General features: G+C 36.9%; 1 protein-coding gene across 2 annotated transcripts in view; it reads right to left on the reverse strand.

Annotated features, from left to right (window-relative positions):
* Nucleotides 1-392: 392 nt before the first annotated feature.
* Nucleotides 393-19,609, reverse strand: part of DEAF1 (DEAF1 transcription factor) — a 150,124-nt gene continuing 130,907 nt past the window's right edge. The window contains exons 11-12 of one of the 2 annotated variants that reach the window (XM_053720195.1): nucleotides 11,539-11,628; nucleotides 393-1,278 (exon numbers count right to left, since the gene is read on the reverse strand). In XM_053720195.1, the coding sequence (XP_053576170.1) occupies nucleotides 1,186-1,278; nucleotides 11,539-11,628 (183 nt within the window). In that variant the 3' untranslated portion in view covers nucleotides 393-1,185. The remainder of the gene's footprint in view (nucleotides 1,279-11,538; nucleotides 11,629-19,609) is intronic. The other variant, XM_053720196.1, reaches the window with a different exon arrangement.

A 19,609-nucleotide genomic window follows, 5' to 3' on the forward strand; every position in this document is an offset into this window, starting at 1 on the left:
CACTTAAAGGGACACTAGTGTCAAAATTAAACTTTCATGATTCAGATAGAGTACACAACTTTAAACAACTTTCCAATTCACTGCCATTATCTAAATGTGCACAGTTTTTTTAATTTGCACACTATCATACACACAAACTCCTACTGAGCATGTGCAAGAATTCACAAACTATATGTATATGCATTTTGTGATTGGCTGAAGGCTGTCACATGATGCAGTGGGAGGGGAAAATAAAACTAACTTTACAATTACGTTCCACTTGTATTCTAGCCTTAGATCAGCAGACTGCCTATACCCTTTTGTATAGGTTATTAAGGGAATTCAGTATAATCAGTTTGGTACATGCCTAGATTTGTAGTAATATAATAAGACCATTACTGTAAAAAACAAGATTGAAATAGCATTTCATTTATATTAATGTTCAGTTATATGCAGAATAATAAAACAATGCATACTTCTATGTTATTTACATGTTTGTGATCAAAACAATAATGCACTTCATATGCAAGCTGTAAACACTGTTTTTTTCATGCTGATTGTTGTTCTTTGGATATTTTCTGGCACAAAAACAAAATAATAAGCATCTTTAGACCCAAGGTGGGTAGGCAATGTATTTATAACACTGCAGCTTCAATAATAAAGAAATTGTTCACCATCTTGCAAGACAGAGAAGTAAAACCACAGTCTAGTACACAAGTTCATATAGAAGTCAATTCTGTAGGGGTAACCAGTTTTTTGTTCACTGCTTCATTTCATTTATTTACATAAGTCACTTCAGTCCTGTAGTTCTCCGAAGGCAAATCATAAATGATTACTGACCCGTCTGACAGAAAAAGATCAGCTACCAAGGTATATCTGGAATTTATGGCTCGTTGTAATCTTTGAACACAAGTAGATTAATTCATTTTCACTTTCACCAATTTAAAAAAACAAACGTTTACTAACATTAATTGTTTTCATTAAAACCTTAGGACCTAGGGTGATTTTAAGTTCTCACACACAGATGTCCACTGGACCCATTTCTGGATTTGACAGGTGGTTGGAAAACCCAACAGTTCATGTAGCCCCCCCAAGTTTATTCATGAAATAAAATGACTTTTTTCATTGATCATCCAAGGTAAGCTTGATATCGATGTTTTCTTGAGACAAAATGTTTGGCACTTTAAAAGAGATGATATAGGAGGATCAAACTGGCTCTTTGTCTGTGACATGGACCTCTTCAGCATGAACAGAGATGGTGGATGCCTGTCCACATAGGTGCTGATGATCCTTCCAGTCCTGTAAAAAAGCAGATCATGAAAATAAATTTAAGGAACCAAATTTGAATCCAAATATTAAAATGGACACTAAAGTTAAAATTAAGCTTTCGTGATTCATATAGAGCAGCATGCAGTTTTAAGAAACTTTACAATCTATTGCCATTATAACATTTTGCATATTCTTTTTCTATGCACGCTTTTGGAGGCATCTGCTACTACTGAGCATGTGCAAGAGTTCACAATATATACATGCGTCTGCTATTGGCTGATGGTTGTCACATGATACAAATTGAAATACATTTTGAAATGTCCTCATTTAAAAAAGTTAGTGCTATTGTGTTGTCTTTTTATTATGAACTTTTTTATGCAAATCTGCTTTATTTAATGGTCCTTTAACAAGAAAAATGGACATTCCAGCAAAAATTGGATTCCACATGGATGCATTTCAGTTTTGAATATAAGCATTTTTGTATTACACATGTATTAGCTAAAATTCTTCTAATAAAAGCTTTAGCCGTTTCAAAAGTGTATTTAAGTATGCACCGTGCACCAGCATTTTAAACACAGCACTTGCTCAGAGAGCCTAAGGTGCTTGTAGCATCTGGTAATGACTCAATTTGTTAATTGCTGACATGACACAAGCCCCACTGATGTGCTGAGCAGCTGCAGTATGTGAGATGCTGGTGCACTGAGAATATCTAGCTATGCCTCACATGCACGTGCAGAGAAATATGCTAACACTAAACCAGTGATAACTTTTACTATAAGCGTTTTTGCCAATACATGTATATTGTAATTATGTTTCTATTCAAAGATGTAATTCATCTATGTGCATTTAAATTTTGACCAGAATGTCCCTTTAACACCTTGGCTGCCAAAGAGGACAATACACTTCTGCACATTGCACTCTCTTGCATCCATATGTGTAATCCTAATGTAAGTAACACAACAAATAGAAGGAAATAAATCATATACGCAGTGTGGGACAAAGTGGGTATAATGATACATTAAACACTTTTTCTATTATGCACATTGCTTGGTGTAATGGAGATTAATCATGCTATTTTGTTTCTATAAAAAAAAAGTAAAAATTTACATCTGTTTAAAGGGGTAGTCAACACTTTCAGATTATAATATAAAATGGCTAAATATGTGCAGTAAAACTATTTTGCAACACACTTCAGACAGCGCCAAATGTAAATTGTACTTGCTCAACTTCTATGTGGAACGATTGTCCAATGTAATCGTTCTTAGTTGCACTGTGTTGTAGTATCCTGTGTATGACTAGTTATTTAATCAATACCAGTGATTTATTGTGACGTGATAGTGAGTACTAGATCACAATGATATATGCAAAAGTATGCTATCAAAGAGCTGTTTGGTGCAGTAAGTATAATTTTAATGAACGCATACAAAATCTTGTGCATATATGAACTACCAAATAGCAGTGAATTATATAAGTATGCGGACGCAGTGGTGTGTCACAAAATGTTATACGCTGTTAGTATATTTGATCTTTTATATATTATACTAAAAGATTACATAGAGAACAAAGATACAAGTTGGGTTAACAAGATACAGTAAAAACAGAAAAAAAGGCTGTATATTTATACAGCTCAAATTGAATGAATCCAACATATACGTTGATACAAATTCTGTTTCAATAAATTCCTTTAAATGAGACAGACATATTTAAAATATTGGTTAAAAATGAGTATTAGTATAAATGTTAGTGTTTTGTCTAGTTAAAAAAAGGTTACACAATATTTGAATAAAAACACCAATTTTTAAAAACAATGTATTCACCTTCAGACTTGTTAAAGAATGTCTCAAAAGTTTGTAGCTAATATCACAAAAGGAAATAAAGCATTAGTGGTCTGGGTCTAGTGCGTGAAAAAAAAAGACTTAGTCTCAGTCTAGGGCTAGATGTTAAATAGTATCTGTTACAGACCAAGAAACAATGGCACTACTCTGGCTTTTTCTCTATAACAGTTGTCTGTAAGGGGGTATTTCAGTAGTAAATCTCTCACATATTAAAGAGAAAATGGTGCTAGTGCATCAATAAATATTAAGATCACAAAAAAGAGGGATGACACGTAAGAGTAACGTGCCAGTCCTCGTCAAGTATGCACATACAACACTCTGGGCCCTGACTAAAGGGCAATGAAATTCCAGACAGGATTTGTTAAAATGTAACTTTTATTGATCACCAGTTAAAAACCAAAAGAATAGATTCATAAAATACAAATAAAAACATCACAGATACTGGTTAAGACTATATATATGTGATTGAAAATAGAGGGATAATAACTTAGGTTAATCAGGCCTATAAATAATATGATGGAAAATTACCCTCAAAATTCGTGATAACGTTGCTCTCTAAAGAATAAATGAATCACCCGATCTGGGTGTCTCAAATGAACCCTACAGTATGCTGAATAGACATGTTGGGTGCCAGTAGTGTGTCACGCTGTGTTTCACTACTCCATACATGACCCGCTAATCTGAAATTTGATCACTGACCAGTTAGTTGCTTGTTACACACTCAGTGATAGGAAACCAAAGATATTAAACTGAGTAAATCAAAAATATAAATCCAAGGCGTATAAGCACACCCTTATGTGATATCATGTGGATATGTGAACTGGAAAGTAACTTAGGAATTAAAGCTTCCTAAGACACCCTGTGTGTTATACAAGGAAGTGGTTAATTCATTGCTACTACTGATAGTTTATAAAGCTCTTAGTAGTGACCTGTATTCAGTCAGGGTTGGTTGTGAGGAGTCAGTATATCATTGGTTCAACTTTATTTTATTAGGTCAGTAGTATGGTACGTCAGATTGGCAATGATTACAGTCACTAGTCAAAATAGCAACTCATAAGATTACTCAAGGTCATGTATTAGTACTAACCCCGAAGGGCTATATTCAGTAATCACTCCTGAGTTATTGTGATTCAATATCTTATCAGTGCCCGGTATTTATCACATTAATGTACAAATCTGTGTGGCTATTGTTACATAAATATTACATTTGAGGAACTACTAAATGTTAACAGTCTTGATCATTAACTCAATATGAGATCCTACGTTGCTACTTCAGGTTATATAATAGAACGTATAATATTGCAGCTGGAGTTTAAATGTTGCACATGAATACATGCCTCATAAGCCGTATAGAGAAACACTCTAATAGTTAATACCTCATATGTGACAGAGGGATACAAAATGTATCTATTCTCTATATTAGCCCCCACTCCTTCATTAAGTAGATTCCCTGCTAACGCTGAAGGAAATTGCCAATGACCCCATACCCAAGATTTACTCTGGCAAATAGATTCAAAGTTGTGCAACGTACTAATACAAGTTAAATAATAATAATATACTGTTATTCAGGTCATTTCGTGTTGTATGCTCTCATAACTAATGAAACATTACTTGTTCGATCAGTATAAATCCTGAGTAACTCAGTCAGACTCAGAAATATATTATGTTATATTGTAACTGCAGTCTAAATATTCCATATAAGTATATGCAGCTCAAACTACAAAATGACACTCTTGCAACATTTAGTGCCTTGTTAGTAACAAAGGGATGCACAGTATATCCGCTCTCTGTATTAATGCCCAGATCTGCTAATGTGAGAATCCCTACTGTCGCTGTGTGGACATACTAGTATTATGAACCTCCAACCAGAGGAACAGCTAGTAGTAAATTAAGTATTAGAGTGACCATTACATGGAATAATGCTGTGGTTACGTGCAAATCTATATGGAGTGACTCGTAACACTATCTAAGTCTGGCACAACCCAGACTGTAAAACAACCTTAACTATAGTGGCATGAACGAGCAACAAGAGTTAACCAGATTCTGGCAGTTTAAAAACGAGCGTGAATACGCTTACAGCTCCCCCCTGACGCATTTCGCCCTATCTGTCTTTTAATGTCCAATAAAAGACCAAATCTAGTGTCCTTTAGGAATAGTGTCCTATAGAAGGAGGAGTGAATTGTTGCTTGGGTGAACGGAGTGACCGGTGGATCCGGGAATTTAGATAAGTGTTAATTCCTTATACGAAAAAAAAGGAAATAAAGTGACCCAAAAACCTGTGGGGGGAAAAACAGAAAAAGCTATAGCAAGCTAAATGATTGATCTGGGCACATATAGAAATATTCTCACCTTTCAAACAGGAAACTTGGGCTGGTATGTGGAATATGAATCTGAAGCAAGTCTACGCGTTTCAGCCTTCAAACGAGGCCTTTCTCAAGACTATAGCTTTTTCCATTTTTTCCCCTACAGTTTTTTTGGTCACTTTATTTCCTTTTTTTCGGATAAGGGATTAACACTTCTCTAAATTCCCAAATCCACCGGACACTCCGTTCACCCAAGCAACAATTCACTCCTTCTATAGTACACTATTCCTGGACTTTTATTGGATATTATATCATATATTACATTTTTCCCCATAATCATTGTGTTATTTCTACTGTTCACCATTTTTGTATATTACTTAAATTGATTCACAATTGATACACTATTGTAAAATGGTAATCTTGTATTCTTTAATTTAATTTAATATAATTCACATATGGATTGGCCAATCCACTTCCTCTGTTAAATGCATATAAATTAGGATATATTCTACAACATAGATTCACCGTTTTTCCCTCTACATTTATATCCTTTCAGGGAGATATCGTCAATATCTGCTTGATATACCCAAATATTAGAATTTGCTCTACCAGCTGTTAGATCACTCCTAGCATTACTATTAGTTCTTATAAATCTATCGTTGATATTTATCTTCATAATCGTTGCAGTATCAGTCTTACACACAACAAAGAGTCACTTCACTTGTTTGAAATATCCAAGTATTACTACTAGCTTTATCAGCTGTTTATTTCTAGCATTACTATTAGGTCTTCCAAACATATTTTTGACACCTCTTTTTCCAAATTGCTGCAGTATCTGTCTTGCACTCAACATAGACATACTCCATCTAGTAATAACCGTACCTATTCTGAAATACCGATTGTACAATCACATAGTCTTATTCATTATTTACTGCTAGACAGATACTATTTAACATCTAGCCCAAGACTGAGACTAAGTCTTTTTTTTTCATGCACTAGACCCAGACCACTAATGCTTTATTTCCTTTTGTGATATTAGCTACAAACTTTTGAGACATTAATAACAAGTCTGAAGGTGAATACATTGTTTTTAAAAATTGGTGTTTTTATACAGAGATTGTGTAACCTTTTTTAACTAGACAAAACACTAACATTTATACTAATACTCATTTTTAACAAATATTTGAAATATGTCTGGCTCATTTAAAGGAATTTATTGAAACAGAATTTGTATCAACGTATATGTTGGATTCATTCAATTTAAACTGTATAAATATACAGCCTTTCTCTGTTTTTACCATATCTTGTTAACCCAACTTGTATCTTTGTTCTCTATGTATTCTTTTAGTATAATATATAAAAGATCAAATATACTAACAGCGTATAACATTTTGTGACACACCACTGCATCCGCATACTTATAAAATTCACTGCTATTTGGTAGTTCATATATGTACGAAATTTTGTGTGCATTTATTAAAATTATACTTACTGCACCAAACGGCTCTTTGATAGCATACTTTTGCATATATCATTGTGATCTAGTACTCACTATCACGTCACAATAAATCACTGGTATTGATTAAATAACCAGTCATACACAGGATACTACAACACAGTGCAATATAAATGTAATTTTATTTCATTTTTTTGTCATATATATATATATCTAACAACCAGTATAACTGGGTGATAGCAACTTCACATAAATTCATTTTTTCACATAAACGTTAGTATTACCCATCTAAACTCTTTAACGTACTGTAGCCCCCTGTGGGGCGCTCCTTCAAACATATTTCTTCTATTATTTATTTTGCCCCCCTTTTCCTGTAATTTAAGTTTGAAAATGTAGGTTTTCCAATTCTGAGAACTGCAAGTGCACATGTCAGGCATCACAAGCCTAACACTGCTACATATATGTCCCTAATTGGCATAGGCAGATATGATAAGATAAACAACTACAAAAAATGGAGAGTTTGCTAACAAAATAATAAAAGTGGCTAGTCGTGTCTATATACTGCAGCAACAAATCTAAGTTGGCTCATCTAAATAAGACAAGTGGTTAGTGGAGTTTAACCATTGAATTTTTTTTTAGCAGCAAACAAGGTGTTAATGCTTTCCAAACATTTTCAACCTCACCTTGTATGGTCATTTTTCAAAGACTGCAGAAAAATATTGTAATTACAAAATGTTACTGTCCCTTTAAATAAATAAGGAATTGCCTGGTTGTGCACCAGTAATATTTGCTGTGAATTGTTAACTGGCTCATGCACAGCTCTATTGGTGAACCAGGAGACACCTGTACCAGCATAAAAGAAAAAGTAATCTTTTTAGCACAGGAACATCCATTCCTTTTATATGAGAAAAAAGTAAACAATTTTAAAAACAATCTTTTTGAAGAACAATGGGGAAAAAAAAATATTTATTCTTAACTGTCAAGTTAATTTTCTTCAGGATGGTGAGAGTCCAAAAGATCGTCACATATGGGCTATTCATTCGCTAGCCACCAGGAGGAGGCAAACCAACCCACACACTCTAGAGCTTTGACCGTCCCTTCTATCACCCTCTCTTACCACAAATATTTAGTTTCTCATAAGGCAAAGCAGAGAGAAATAGAAAATAATTACAGGAACTGACCAAAGTAAAGTAAAGCAAAGAAGTACAAACAAAAGTCCTGCCACCAGCTGCAACAAAGCAAAGGGTGGGGCTCGTGGGATCTCACTATCCTGAAGGAAATAAATTTATCAGCAAAACATATATTTTTTCCTTCAAGGGATGGTTAGAGTCCACATCATCATCAAATGTGGGCTCCTATACCCAAGCAGTAAAGTCTACAAAATCACCAAGAGATAGAGCGGGACAACCATAGGTAGGCAGGCTGTTCCTGATCAGGCATCACAGTACCCAGTACTCTGCTGACAAAAGCTGTCTCAGCCAAGGCGTACACATCAAAGTGATAGAATTTAGAAAAAGAGAGAGAATGCAGCTGTCTTGTAATCTGTTTAAGAGAGGCGCCATTAAGAAAGGCCTAAAAAGTAGCCACTAAACTGCTAAAATGTGCCGTAATAATCCTTTCAGGGGAAGACTCCCTGTAACAAGATACAGCTTCCTAATTAAGACTTTAGGTCAAGCTGCCAAAATAGTAGCAGCTGCCTTCTGAGCCTTCAGAGAGTCAGAAAAATGAACACATAAAGGCGAAAAAGGCCAAAGGACTTAGTAGTATCCATTTAGAATTTCAAAGCATTAACCATATTAAGGTTGTGCAAAAGATACTTATTATAATTCTAAGGAGCTGGACACAAGAAAGCACAGTTTCATGGTTAATTGTTTCTAATGAAACCACCTTAGTTAAAGGGACATGAAACCCAAAAACATTATTTCATGATTCAGATAGAGAATACAAGTTTAAACAACTTTCTAATTTACTTCTATTATCTAATTTGTTTCATTCTAATGGTATAATTTGTTGAAAGAGCAGCAATGCACTACTGGTTTCTAACAGAACACATGGGTGAGCCAATGACAATCGGTATATATATGCAGTCACCAATCAACAGCTAGAACCTAGGTTCTTTGCTGCTCCTGAGCTTTCCTAGATAAACCTTTCAGCAAAGAATAACAAGAGAAGGAAGCAAATTAAACAATAGAAGTAAATTGGAAAGTTGTTTAAAATTGTATTCTCTATCTGAATCATGAAATAATTTTTTTGGGTTTCATGTCCCTTTAAGAATGCATAGTTTGTTAGAATGTTTTTTATCTTGACGAAAGATAAGCAAACGAGGATTATAGGACAGAGCTGAAAATTCTGAAACTCTTTTAGCCAATGAAATGTCTAACAGGAACAGAAACTTCTAGGATAGCAACTGCAAGTCTAAACCATGCATAGGTTCAAAAAGAGGCACTTGAAAAACCCTCAGATCCAAATCTGAGAATTCATAGAGGAGTATCCAGGCGAATGGCAAGTCCTAGGCTTGAATATCTGGAATCTTAGCAATCCTTTCTCCAAACCATTTTGAAGAAATTCCAACACCTCAAGGATTCTAAAGAAATGTCATCAGTACCCTCTAGTTACACACCAAATATGTCTTCCACACCATGTGATAAATTTGCCCAATCACAGGCTTTCAAGTCTGAATTAAGGTCTTATTAAAGCCAGTGTCCGAAGGTCCTAATGAAAGAAAGGTCCCTGCTACAGAAGGTATTGTCTGCGAGCAAGAAGACATGGTGGACAAGAGGACATCTGCACTAGGTCTGCATACAAAGTTCTGGGAGATCAAGCTGGAGCAATCAGGATGACTGATGCTCTTTCCTGTGTGATTATGGCTATTACCCTGGATAGCATTACAAACTCTGGCACTATAGGGGTGCAACTTGTTATTGAAATACAAGATTGTAAAGTCTATTACTGAGAGACCTGAGGTGACATGTGAGATAGGAGGAATCTTTCATGGAGTGGCCTGAACCAAAAGGAATGATTTCCAGTGCCCAGGGATATATAATTAATTTTTTTCAAAACTACCCAAAAAAGTCTTAATCTGCCCCACAGGAATGGAGCCCAGAGTGGGGGACACACTTTCATGCAGACTTGGAAGGAGAGGAACACTTCTTTGACTTCTTGGGCTTGGAAATAACTGGGACACCATGCAGATTTGGGAGAGATTGTCTTTTGGGTTTTGAACTGACAAAAGGAGCAAGAATAGCCTTAAGACTTACTTTAAGATTTTTTTTTATCTTGTGGTAAAAAGGATCCTTTCCCAACACTAACCATGGATATAATAGCATTCAGACCTGGAATTAACAGAATCTTACCATGAAAAGAGAAATATAAAAGTCTGCTTGTAGACACCACGTCGGCCAACTTAAGTCACAAGGCACATCTAGCTAACATCGCCATAGCAGCACTCTTAGCATCGAGGCAAATTATTTCAATGGTCACATCATATATAAAGCTAATTGCAGTCCTGATTAATCCAAGACATGATCTTGGATTTTGTTGAAAGACATCTCTCCTGCAGTCTCATCAGCTAGTCTGTTACACTACACTGACATAGCAGCAGCAACACAAGCCAACACCAACAGCAGAGCAAAACAGCTTACGTTTCCTATCTATGAGATTCCTAAAAGAGGTACTATCCTCCAGGGAATAGTTGTACACTTTGCTAGCAAAGAGATCCTCCATTCACTTTAGGAATGTTCCCCCCACACCTCTAAGGTAATTGAGGAGAGTGCTAAATTTGTTTAATTTCTTATAGACAAATTCCCCAAAAGAATCAGAAATAGGGTAGGAGTTGGGCTGTTCTGGAGAAAACTAATCAAGGACTTTAGCAAGTCTTAGGAGGGTTAGGGATCTCCTCCACATCCAAAGTACACATAAGTCCCTTAAAGGGACAGTCTAGTTAAAATTATACTTTCATGAGTCAGATAGGGTATGCAGTTTTAAACAACTTTTCAATTTACTTTTATCATCAAATTTGCTTTGTTCTTTTGGTATTCTTTGTTGAAAGCTAAACCTAGGTAGGCTCATATGCTAATTTCTAAGTCCTTGAAGGCCAACTCTTATATCAGTGCATTTTGACAGTTTTTCACAGCTAGACAGTGATAGTTCATGTGTGCCATATAGAAAACATTGTGCTCACTCTCATGCAATTATTTATGAGTCAGCACTGATTGGCTAAAATGTTGGCCCAGTCTAAATTAAGACCTCTGAGACCCCTATAGTTATGCCCCTGGGGTCTGTGATATAGGTCCTCAACAGGAAAATATATACACTTCCCACTGTCTGTCTATGAGGCAAACTGAGGAGGACAGGTTATTGACACACTATCAAATGATATGTAGATCATGGCACTTCAGAAGATTAACCTGCTCCTCTGAGGCAAAAATGAAACTGAGTATTTGTGGTAAGAGAGGGATTGAAGGGAGGTTCAAAGCTCTAAAGTGTCTAGGCTGGTTTGTCTACTCCTGGTGGCCAGTGAATGAATAGCTCACATGTCATGATCTTGGGGACTCTCATCATTCTTTGAAGGAAAAATAATTAGTCAGTTTAATATGGTAGAATGTTAGTTCTATATGTTAGACTGATAAGGCAGTCTATGTGTTATGCATTCAGTTTTTGGGTATGATGTTGTTAACCAAACTATGTGCATACATACCTTTCGCTGACAGAAGATAGAGCAGTAATTGACCTTATGACAGCCAGTACATTCATTCAGGGCCTCTCTGCCACAATTAACGCAGGACTGCTAAAATCAGAACAGAGCAGAACATGTGATTCAGTGTGCTTTGTCCAACTATGACATTCATTTCATTAGCTCAATCAGTACATACACACAGTGATGTCTCTTGGACTTGGAGAGCTTCCAAAGATCTAAATGTAGGAACCCAACTTCCGGGTCAAATTGGTCAGGGAGCCCAAAGAGGTAACACAATTTAAGGGTATTAGCCCAAAGAGGTTTAATAAGTCGGCAGGACCACCAAATGTACATTGTGGAACCTATTTTACCGCACTCAGGTTTCGGAAAGGTAACATCTGGTGTAACATATGGAAATAAAACCCAAAAGTTCTATTTTGTGAGTCAGACAGAGTATACAATTTAAAAAAAAGTTTCCAAATTACTTCTATTATAAATTTTGCTTTGTTCCCATAATATTCTTTGTTAGAGAGATACCTAGGTAGGCATCTGGAACACTACATGGTAAGAAATAGTGCTGCCATCTTGCACTCTTGCAAATGGATAACATTGTTGCAAAACTGCTGCCATATAGTGCTCCAGACAAAGTAACACTCCTTGGTATCTTTTGTTGAAAAGTAGGGACATAAACTAAGAGAACAAAGAAAATGTTATAAAATAAGTAAATTGGAAAGTTGTTTAAAATTGTATGAATCACATGTTTTATGTCCCTTTAATTGGAACTAAATGCATAGGATTAATGATAAGGTAATAAAACATATAGCTGCTATAGTGATCTTGATGGCCTCACTCCCTTTCACTTCTGTATACTCTATGCCCCAATCCCTTTCCCACACCTTGGTGCTTCTCATTTTTACAAGATTGGGACAGTTTCAAAGACATCTACCATGGGTAGGCAGGGGTTTCCCCATCCAGGAAATAGATCATTGCAGTTCTCAAGGGTGAAAATTCTAAACACTGCTCCTGAAAAGAGCATTAGCAATATGGAAGTGAAAGGAAGAGGAATAATGGGGGGGGGGGGGTCAATACTAGATCCTCAAGAGCAATATTTGCAGGTAGAGAGGCCTGCTCCAATTCTCTACATTATGAAGGGTCATGATTCAAGTCCCACCCCGTAGCCTGAGACAATATTGATGCCTCATAAAATAATCTAATGGGCAAACAAAAATCTCCCATATCCACTGAATTTTTTAAAAAAAGCACTGCAACCCTAATTTGTGTACCGTCCCACAAAGAGCCACACAAAGGACATGAATTTATCAATAATGGAGGTAGACACCCTAACCAAGAGGCACCTAAAAGTAGTGAGCCTCAGTAGGAGAATTACTATAACCGTCACCAAGTGGTCCAAACAGGATACATCTCCATACTGTTGAGATGAAAGGGCAGTTTGTACTTCCTGTAAGAGAACTCCATAATTTTCATTGATCACTAGGGGTAACTTAAATAAGGTCCCCAAGTGTTAAAGACCTCTTAAAGACCACTTCAAAGGATAGCATCTCTTAACGAGATTGAAGCAGTGAGGCTGGTATTGCTGCTCCGGGCGGGGTCATGTAGCTACCACTGCCAATGAGCTCACTACCAATCAGTAGTGCAAAAATGACATGCTCCAATATAATGTTTCTTAACTCCAGCCCAATGGGAACCCTAAAAGGCCAGATTTAAATTATTTCCCTGACTGAAGTCAATTGAGACCGTTAATACTGAGCTACTGTTTAACAGGACACAAAAGTTAAAATTAAAAATGTCATGCATCAGATAGAGCATGCAATTTTAAAAGAATTTTCACTTTACTTCTATTATAAAAATATACTTTGTTCACTGGGTATCCTTTTTTGAAAAGCATACATAGGTAGGCTCAGGAGCAGAAATGCACTGTTACAAGCTTATTGTTGGCTACACACATATGCATTTTGTCGTTGGTTCACAAGATGTGTTCAGCAAGGCACTGCTGCTCTAGAGCTGAATTTAAAGGGACAGTTAACTCCAAAATGTTATTGTTTAAAAAGATAGATAATCCATTTATTACTAATTCCCCAGTTTTGCACAGCCAACATGGTTATATTAAAATACTATTAACCTCTGAGATTACATTGCATATATGCCTCTGCAGCCAGCCTCCTGATTACATGGCTATTTATTATCTATAGACTTGCATTTTAGCCAATTAGTGCAGTGTCATCCACAACGCACGGGAGAGAGCACAATGTTATCTATATGGCAAACATGCATTAGCAGTGCCTTGTTGTGAAAAGCTAATAATAAGCATGTGATAAGAGGCTATCTGTAGTTGCTTAGAAACAGGCAGAAATGTAGAAGTTTAAATGTTATAAAGTATATTAATAAAACAATGTTAGTTGTGTAAAGCTGGGAAATGGGTAGTAAAGGCATTATCTATTTTTAAAGAATAACAATTTTGGTGTTGACTGTCCCTTTAACTTATAATATATGTTTTATGTAGCTTTTAAGACATATTTAAAATTTGACCTGGTCAGGGATTGTGGGGGGCAATGAACTTATCTCCACAAGTGGTGGGAATGCCCCAGAGTAAAGACCATGGGGTCGATCCGATATAAAGCGTCGCCCGCAAAAGCCGGCGACGCCAATATTTACGCTGATTTGGTATCCTATATACGGCGTAACCTAGAAGTTACGCGCGTATATTTCTGCCGTCGCCCGTAGTTTTTTGGGCCATAGGCAGGTATACCAAACCAGCGCAGTTTGGTATCCAATATGCAGCGTAAGGACTTACGTGGCGAAAATGGAGAAAACTTACTCCATTTTCACCTCGCCACAAAAAGCAGCCGTAAGAAGCCTTACGCTGACTATTGGAGCCCCGTAACTCCCTAAACTAACTAGAAAATAAACCTAACACCTAACGCATGCGCAATGTCTATCTCCCTGTCAACCGCGATCCCCCCCCCCCCCGAAATCCCTAATAAAGTTATTACCCCCTAAACCGCCGCTCCCGGACCCCGCCGCCATCTACATAAACTAACCCCCTACTGTGAGCCTCTAAAACCGCCGCCATCTACCTTATCTATCCCCTAATCTGACCCCTTACACCGCCGCCACCTATATAAAAATTATTAACCCCTAATCTAATCCCCCTATACCGCCGCCAGCTATATCAATATTATTAACCCCTAATGTAAGCCCCTTACACCGCCGCCATCTCTATTAAAATGATTAACCCCTAATTTAATCTACCTACCCCGCCGCCAGCTATATTATCTATATTAACCCTAAGTATATTATAGTTAATATAGTTATTACATTATATATATTAACTATATTAACCCTAATTATATTAGGGTTAATATAGTTACTATAGTATTTATATTAACTATATTAACTCTATCTAACCCTAACTAAATTTATATTAAATTAATCTAATTCATTTATAAACTAAAATATTCCTATTTAAATCTAAATACTTACCTATAAAATAAACCCTAAGATAGCTACAATATAATTAATAATTACATTGTAGCTATGTTAGGGTTAATATTTATTTTACAGGTAAATTGTTAATTATTTTAACTAGGTATAATAGATATTAAATAGTTATTAACTATTTAATATCTACCTAGTTAAAATAATTACCCAATTACCTGTAAAATAAATCCTAACCTAAGTTACAAATACACCTACACTATCAATAAATTTAATAAACTACAAACATCTATCTAAAAATACAATTAAATTAACTAAACTAAATTACAAAAAAAAACAAACACTAAATTACAAAAAATAAAAAAAAGATTACAAGATTTTTAAGCTAATTACACCTATTCTAAGCCCCCTAATAAAATAATAAACCCCCAAAATAAAAAAAATTCCCTGCCCTATTCTAAATTCAACAAATTTCAAAGCTCTTTACCTTACCAGCCCTTAAAAGGGCCTTTTGTGGGGCATGCCCCAAAGAATTCAGCTCTTTTGCATACAACAAATACAATCCCCCCCCCCATTACAACCCACCACCCACATACCCCTATTCTAAAACCACCCAAACCCCCCTTAAAAAAGCCTAACACTACCCCCCTGAAGATCTCCCTACCTTGTCTTCACCACACCGGGCCGAACTCCTGATCTGATCCGGGCGATGTCTTCCTCCGGCGATGTCATCCTCCAAGCGGCAAAGAAGAATTCTTCCTCCGGCGATGTCATCCTCCAAGCGGCAAAGAAGAATTCTTCCTCCGGCGACGTCTTCCTCCAAGCGGCAGCAAAGTCTTCATTCTTCCGGCGGCATCTTCAATCTTCTTTCTTCGCTCCGCCGCCGCGGAGCATCCATCCCGGCCGACTGCTGAACTTGGAATGAGGTACCTTTAAATGACGTCATCCAAGATGGCGTCCGCCGAATTCCGATTGGCTGATAGGATTCTATCAGCCAATCGGAATTAAGTTAAAAAAATCTGATTGGCTGATTGAATCAGCCAATCAGATTCAAGTTCAATCCGATTGGCTGATCCAATCAGCCAATCAGATTGAGCTCGCATTCTATTGGCTGTTCCGATCAGCCAATAGAATGCGAGCTCAATCTGATTGGCTGATTGGATCAGCCAATCGGATTGAACTTGAATCTGATTGGCTGATTCAATCAGCCAATCAGATTTTTTTAACTTAATTCCGATTGGCTGATAGAATCCTATCAGCCAATCGGAATTCGGCGGACGCCATCTTGGATGACGTCATTTAAAGGTACCTCATTCCAAGTTCAGCAGTCGGCCGGGATGGATGCTCCGCGGCGGCGGAGCGAAGAAAGAAGATTGAAGATGCCGCCGGAAGAATGAAGACTTTGCTGCCGCTTGGAGGAAGACGTCGCCGGAGGAAGAATTCTTCTTTGCCGCTTGGAGGATGACATCGCCGGAGGAAGAATTCTTCTTTGCCGCTTGGAGGATGACATCGCCGGAGGAAGAATTCTTCTTTGCCGCTTGGAGGAAGACATCGCCCGGATCGGATCAGGAGTTCGGCCCGGTGTGGTGAAGACAAGGTAGGGAGATCTTCAGGGGGGTAGTGTTAGGCTTTTTTAAGGGGGGTTTGGGTGGTTTTAGAATAGGGGTATGTGGGTGGTGGGTTGTAATGGGGGGGGGGATTGTATTTGTTGTATGCAAAAGAGCTGAATTCTTTGGGGCATGCCCCACAAAAGGCCCTTTTAAGGGCTGGTAAGGTAAAGAGCTTTGAAATTTGTTGAATTTAGAATAGGGCAGGGATTTTTTTTTATTTTGGGGGTTTATTATTTTATTAGGGGGCTTAGAATAGGTGTAATTAGCTTAAATATCTTGTAATCTTTTTTTTATTTTTTGTAATTTAGTGTTTTTTTTTTTTTGTAATTTAGTTTAGTTAATTTAATTGTATTTTTAGATAGATGTTTGTAGTTTATTAAATTTATTGATAGTGTAGGTGTATTTGTAACTTAGGTTAGGATTTATTTTACAGGTAATTGGGTAATTATTTTAACTAGGTAGATATTAAATAGTTAATAACTATTTAATATCTATTATACCTAGTTAAAATAATTAACAATTTACCTGTAAAATAAATATTAACCCTAACATAGCTACAATGTAATTATTAATTATATTGTAGCTATCTTAGGGTTTATTTTATAGGTAAGTATTTAGATTTAAATAGGAATATTTTAGTTTATAAATGAATTAGATTAATTTAATATAAATTTAGTTAGAGTTAGATAGAGTTAATATAGTTAATATAAATACTATAGTAACTATATTAACTATATTAACCCTAATATAATTAGGGTTAATATAGTTAATATATATAATGTAATACCTATATTAACTATAATATACTTAGGGTTAATATAGATAATATAGCTGGCGGCGGGGTAGGTAGATTAAATTAGGGGTTAATCATTTTAATAGAGATGGCGGCGGTGTAAGGGGCTTACATTAGGGGTTAATAATTTTAATATAGATGGCGGCGGTGTTAGGGGCTCACTTTAGGGGGTTATAGATATAATATAGCTGGCGGCGGGGTACGGGAGCGGCGGTTTAGGGGTTAATAACTTTATTAGGTTGCGGCGGGGTAAAGGAGCGGCGGTTTAGGGGTTAATAGCTTTTTTATTGTTAGGCTAGTGAGGGGGGATAGCGGATAGAGGGTTAGACAGTGCGGGCTATGTTAGGGAGGCGTGTTAGACAGTGCGGGCTATGTTAGGGAGGCGTGTTAGACAGTGCGGGTGTTTTAAACTTTAGTCAGGTTTTATAGGCGCCGGCAGTTTCTAACGTGCCGCAAGTCACTGGCGACGCCAGAAATTTGTACTTACGCAGATTTCTGGACATCGCTGGTTTGTGAGACTTACGGCACGTTAGCATCTGACGGCGACCTATATGGGATGGCTCGAGTTGCGAGCTGAAACTGCGGGCGACGCCGGTTCCCTCGCTTGCGCCGCAAACTGCGATCGATATCGGATCGCGCCCCATATGGGAGCAGTTGCAGGGGTTACTGAGTAAGGTATTACAAGAACCCATTTCTTTGACAGTACCTTAGGCCCTCCTAAATCAACACTTTCCCCCCTATAACTCTGCGATCAATAAATTTATTAAAATTATTTGTACAGCAACTAGAGTATGTATAGCTAGTCATTGGAAGGTAGGGGCCCCGACGTGGCAGAAGGTGTTAGATAAAATTAAACATCTATACTATGTCTGAATTGGCTACCACGATCCAGTGAAATAGAGAACATTTCCCCAAAATCTGGTTCTACTGGATCATGCAAGGATGGAGAGATAGACCCTAGAAGGGAGAGGGATAGGAATCAAATGGAGGATTGATTGTTGGTGCATTATAGAGGAGTCACCCCCAGCCTCGTTCACCTATAGGTTTTGTGTTTAAATACTGGTATACTGCACCCTTCTTCAGTAAGAATTGATTATGCTCAGTTAGCTCTAACTCTATGCAACATTAACAAAGACCACAGTGTTGTTTTGTGTTTTTTTTTTATTTGTTCTCTAGTTTCTTTTTTCTTTTTAAAAAAGAGGTGAAAAAACAGAAGTTTAATGTTTCATCTTAGCCTGCAACCTAACTAGTAAAATGATTTATATTAGTCCTGGGTTATACATAAAGGTATTCGCAGAGGGAAGTGTATTTCCTCATCCAGCCAGGATGGGTGGAGAGAAAGATATATAAATAAAGGGTGACACCTTGGACTTTTGGGTTCAAGGGGAAAAATACAAAAAAATAAAAACCTCAAGATGATATAAATATGGAAGTCCCTGAGGGCATACCCCAGTTACATTATTTATTTCATCTACCCAGGATATGAATGTGCCAATGCTTGGTTTGAAATGTAAAATTTAACATCTTGTGTTATCTTTTGTCACATAATGATACTTGTTGTGTTGCAATCTTATTTTCCTAATAAAAAAAATATTTCAACTAAAATTTGACCTGGTAGTTTTTGAGACATATACATATATACACACACACACACACACACAGCATATGGCTTGAACTTTCCAGTGGTCCACTAATCTCGGATGTCGCCCGTAATTTCCCCTTGCACATCGGGGAATCACACATACGGCGCCGGCAGTTCATAAAGTGCCGTAAGTCGGATAAACTAGCAATGTCTAGAAATGTGCGTAAATACAACTTTCTGGAGTCGCCAGTGACTTACGGCACATTAGAAAATCCAGCGCCTAAGAAAAAAAAAAAAAGTTAAATCTCCCGTAAAAGTCTAACACGCCTCCCAAAAATAAACCCGACACGTCAAACCCCCTATATCCGCCATCACCCCAATATCGGAACTAATAATAAATGTATTAACCCCTAAATCCCCCAAACCCAACATCGCAAACTACCTAATAAATGTATTAACCCCTAATGCGCCATTCACCCACATCGCAATCTACCTAATAAATGTATTAACCCCTAATCCGTCATTTACCCACATCGCAACAAACCTTATAAATCTATTAATCCCTAATCTGCCAAACCCACATCTCAACAAACCTAATAAATCTATTAACCCCTAATCCACCAAACACCCACAACGCAAATAACTAATTAA

This window comes from Bombina bombina, chromosome 7 (assembly GCF_027579735.1).
Source record: "Bombina bombina isolate aBomBom1 chromosome 7, aBomBom1.pri, whole genome shotgun sequence".
Lineage (NCBI taxonomy): Eukaryota > Metazoa > Chordata > Amphibia > Anura > Bombinatoridae > Bombina > Bombina bombina.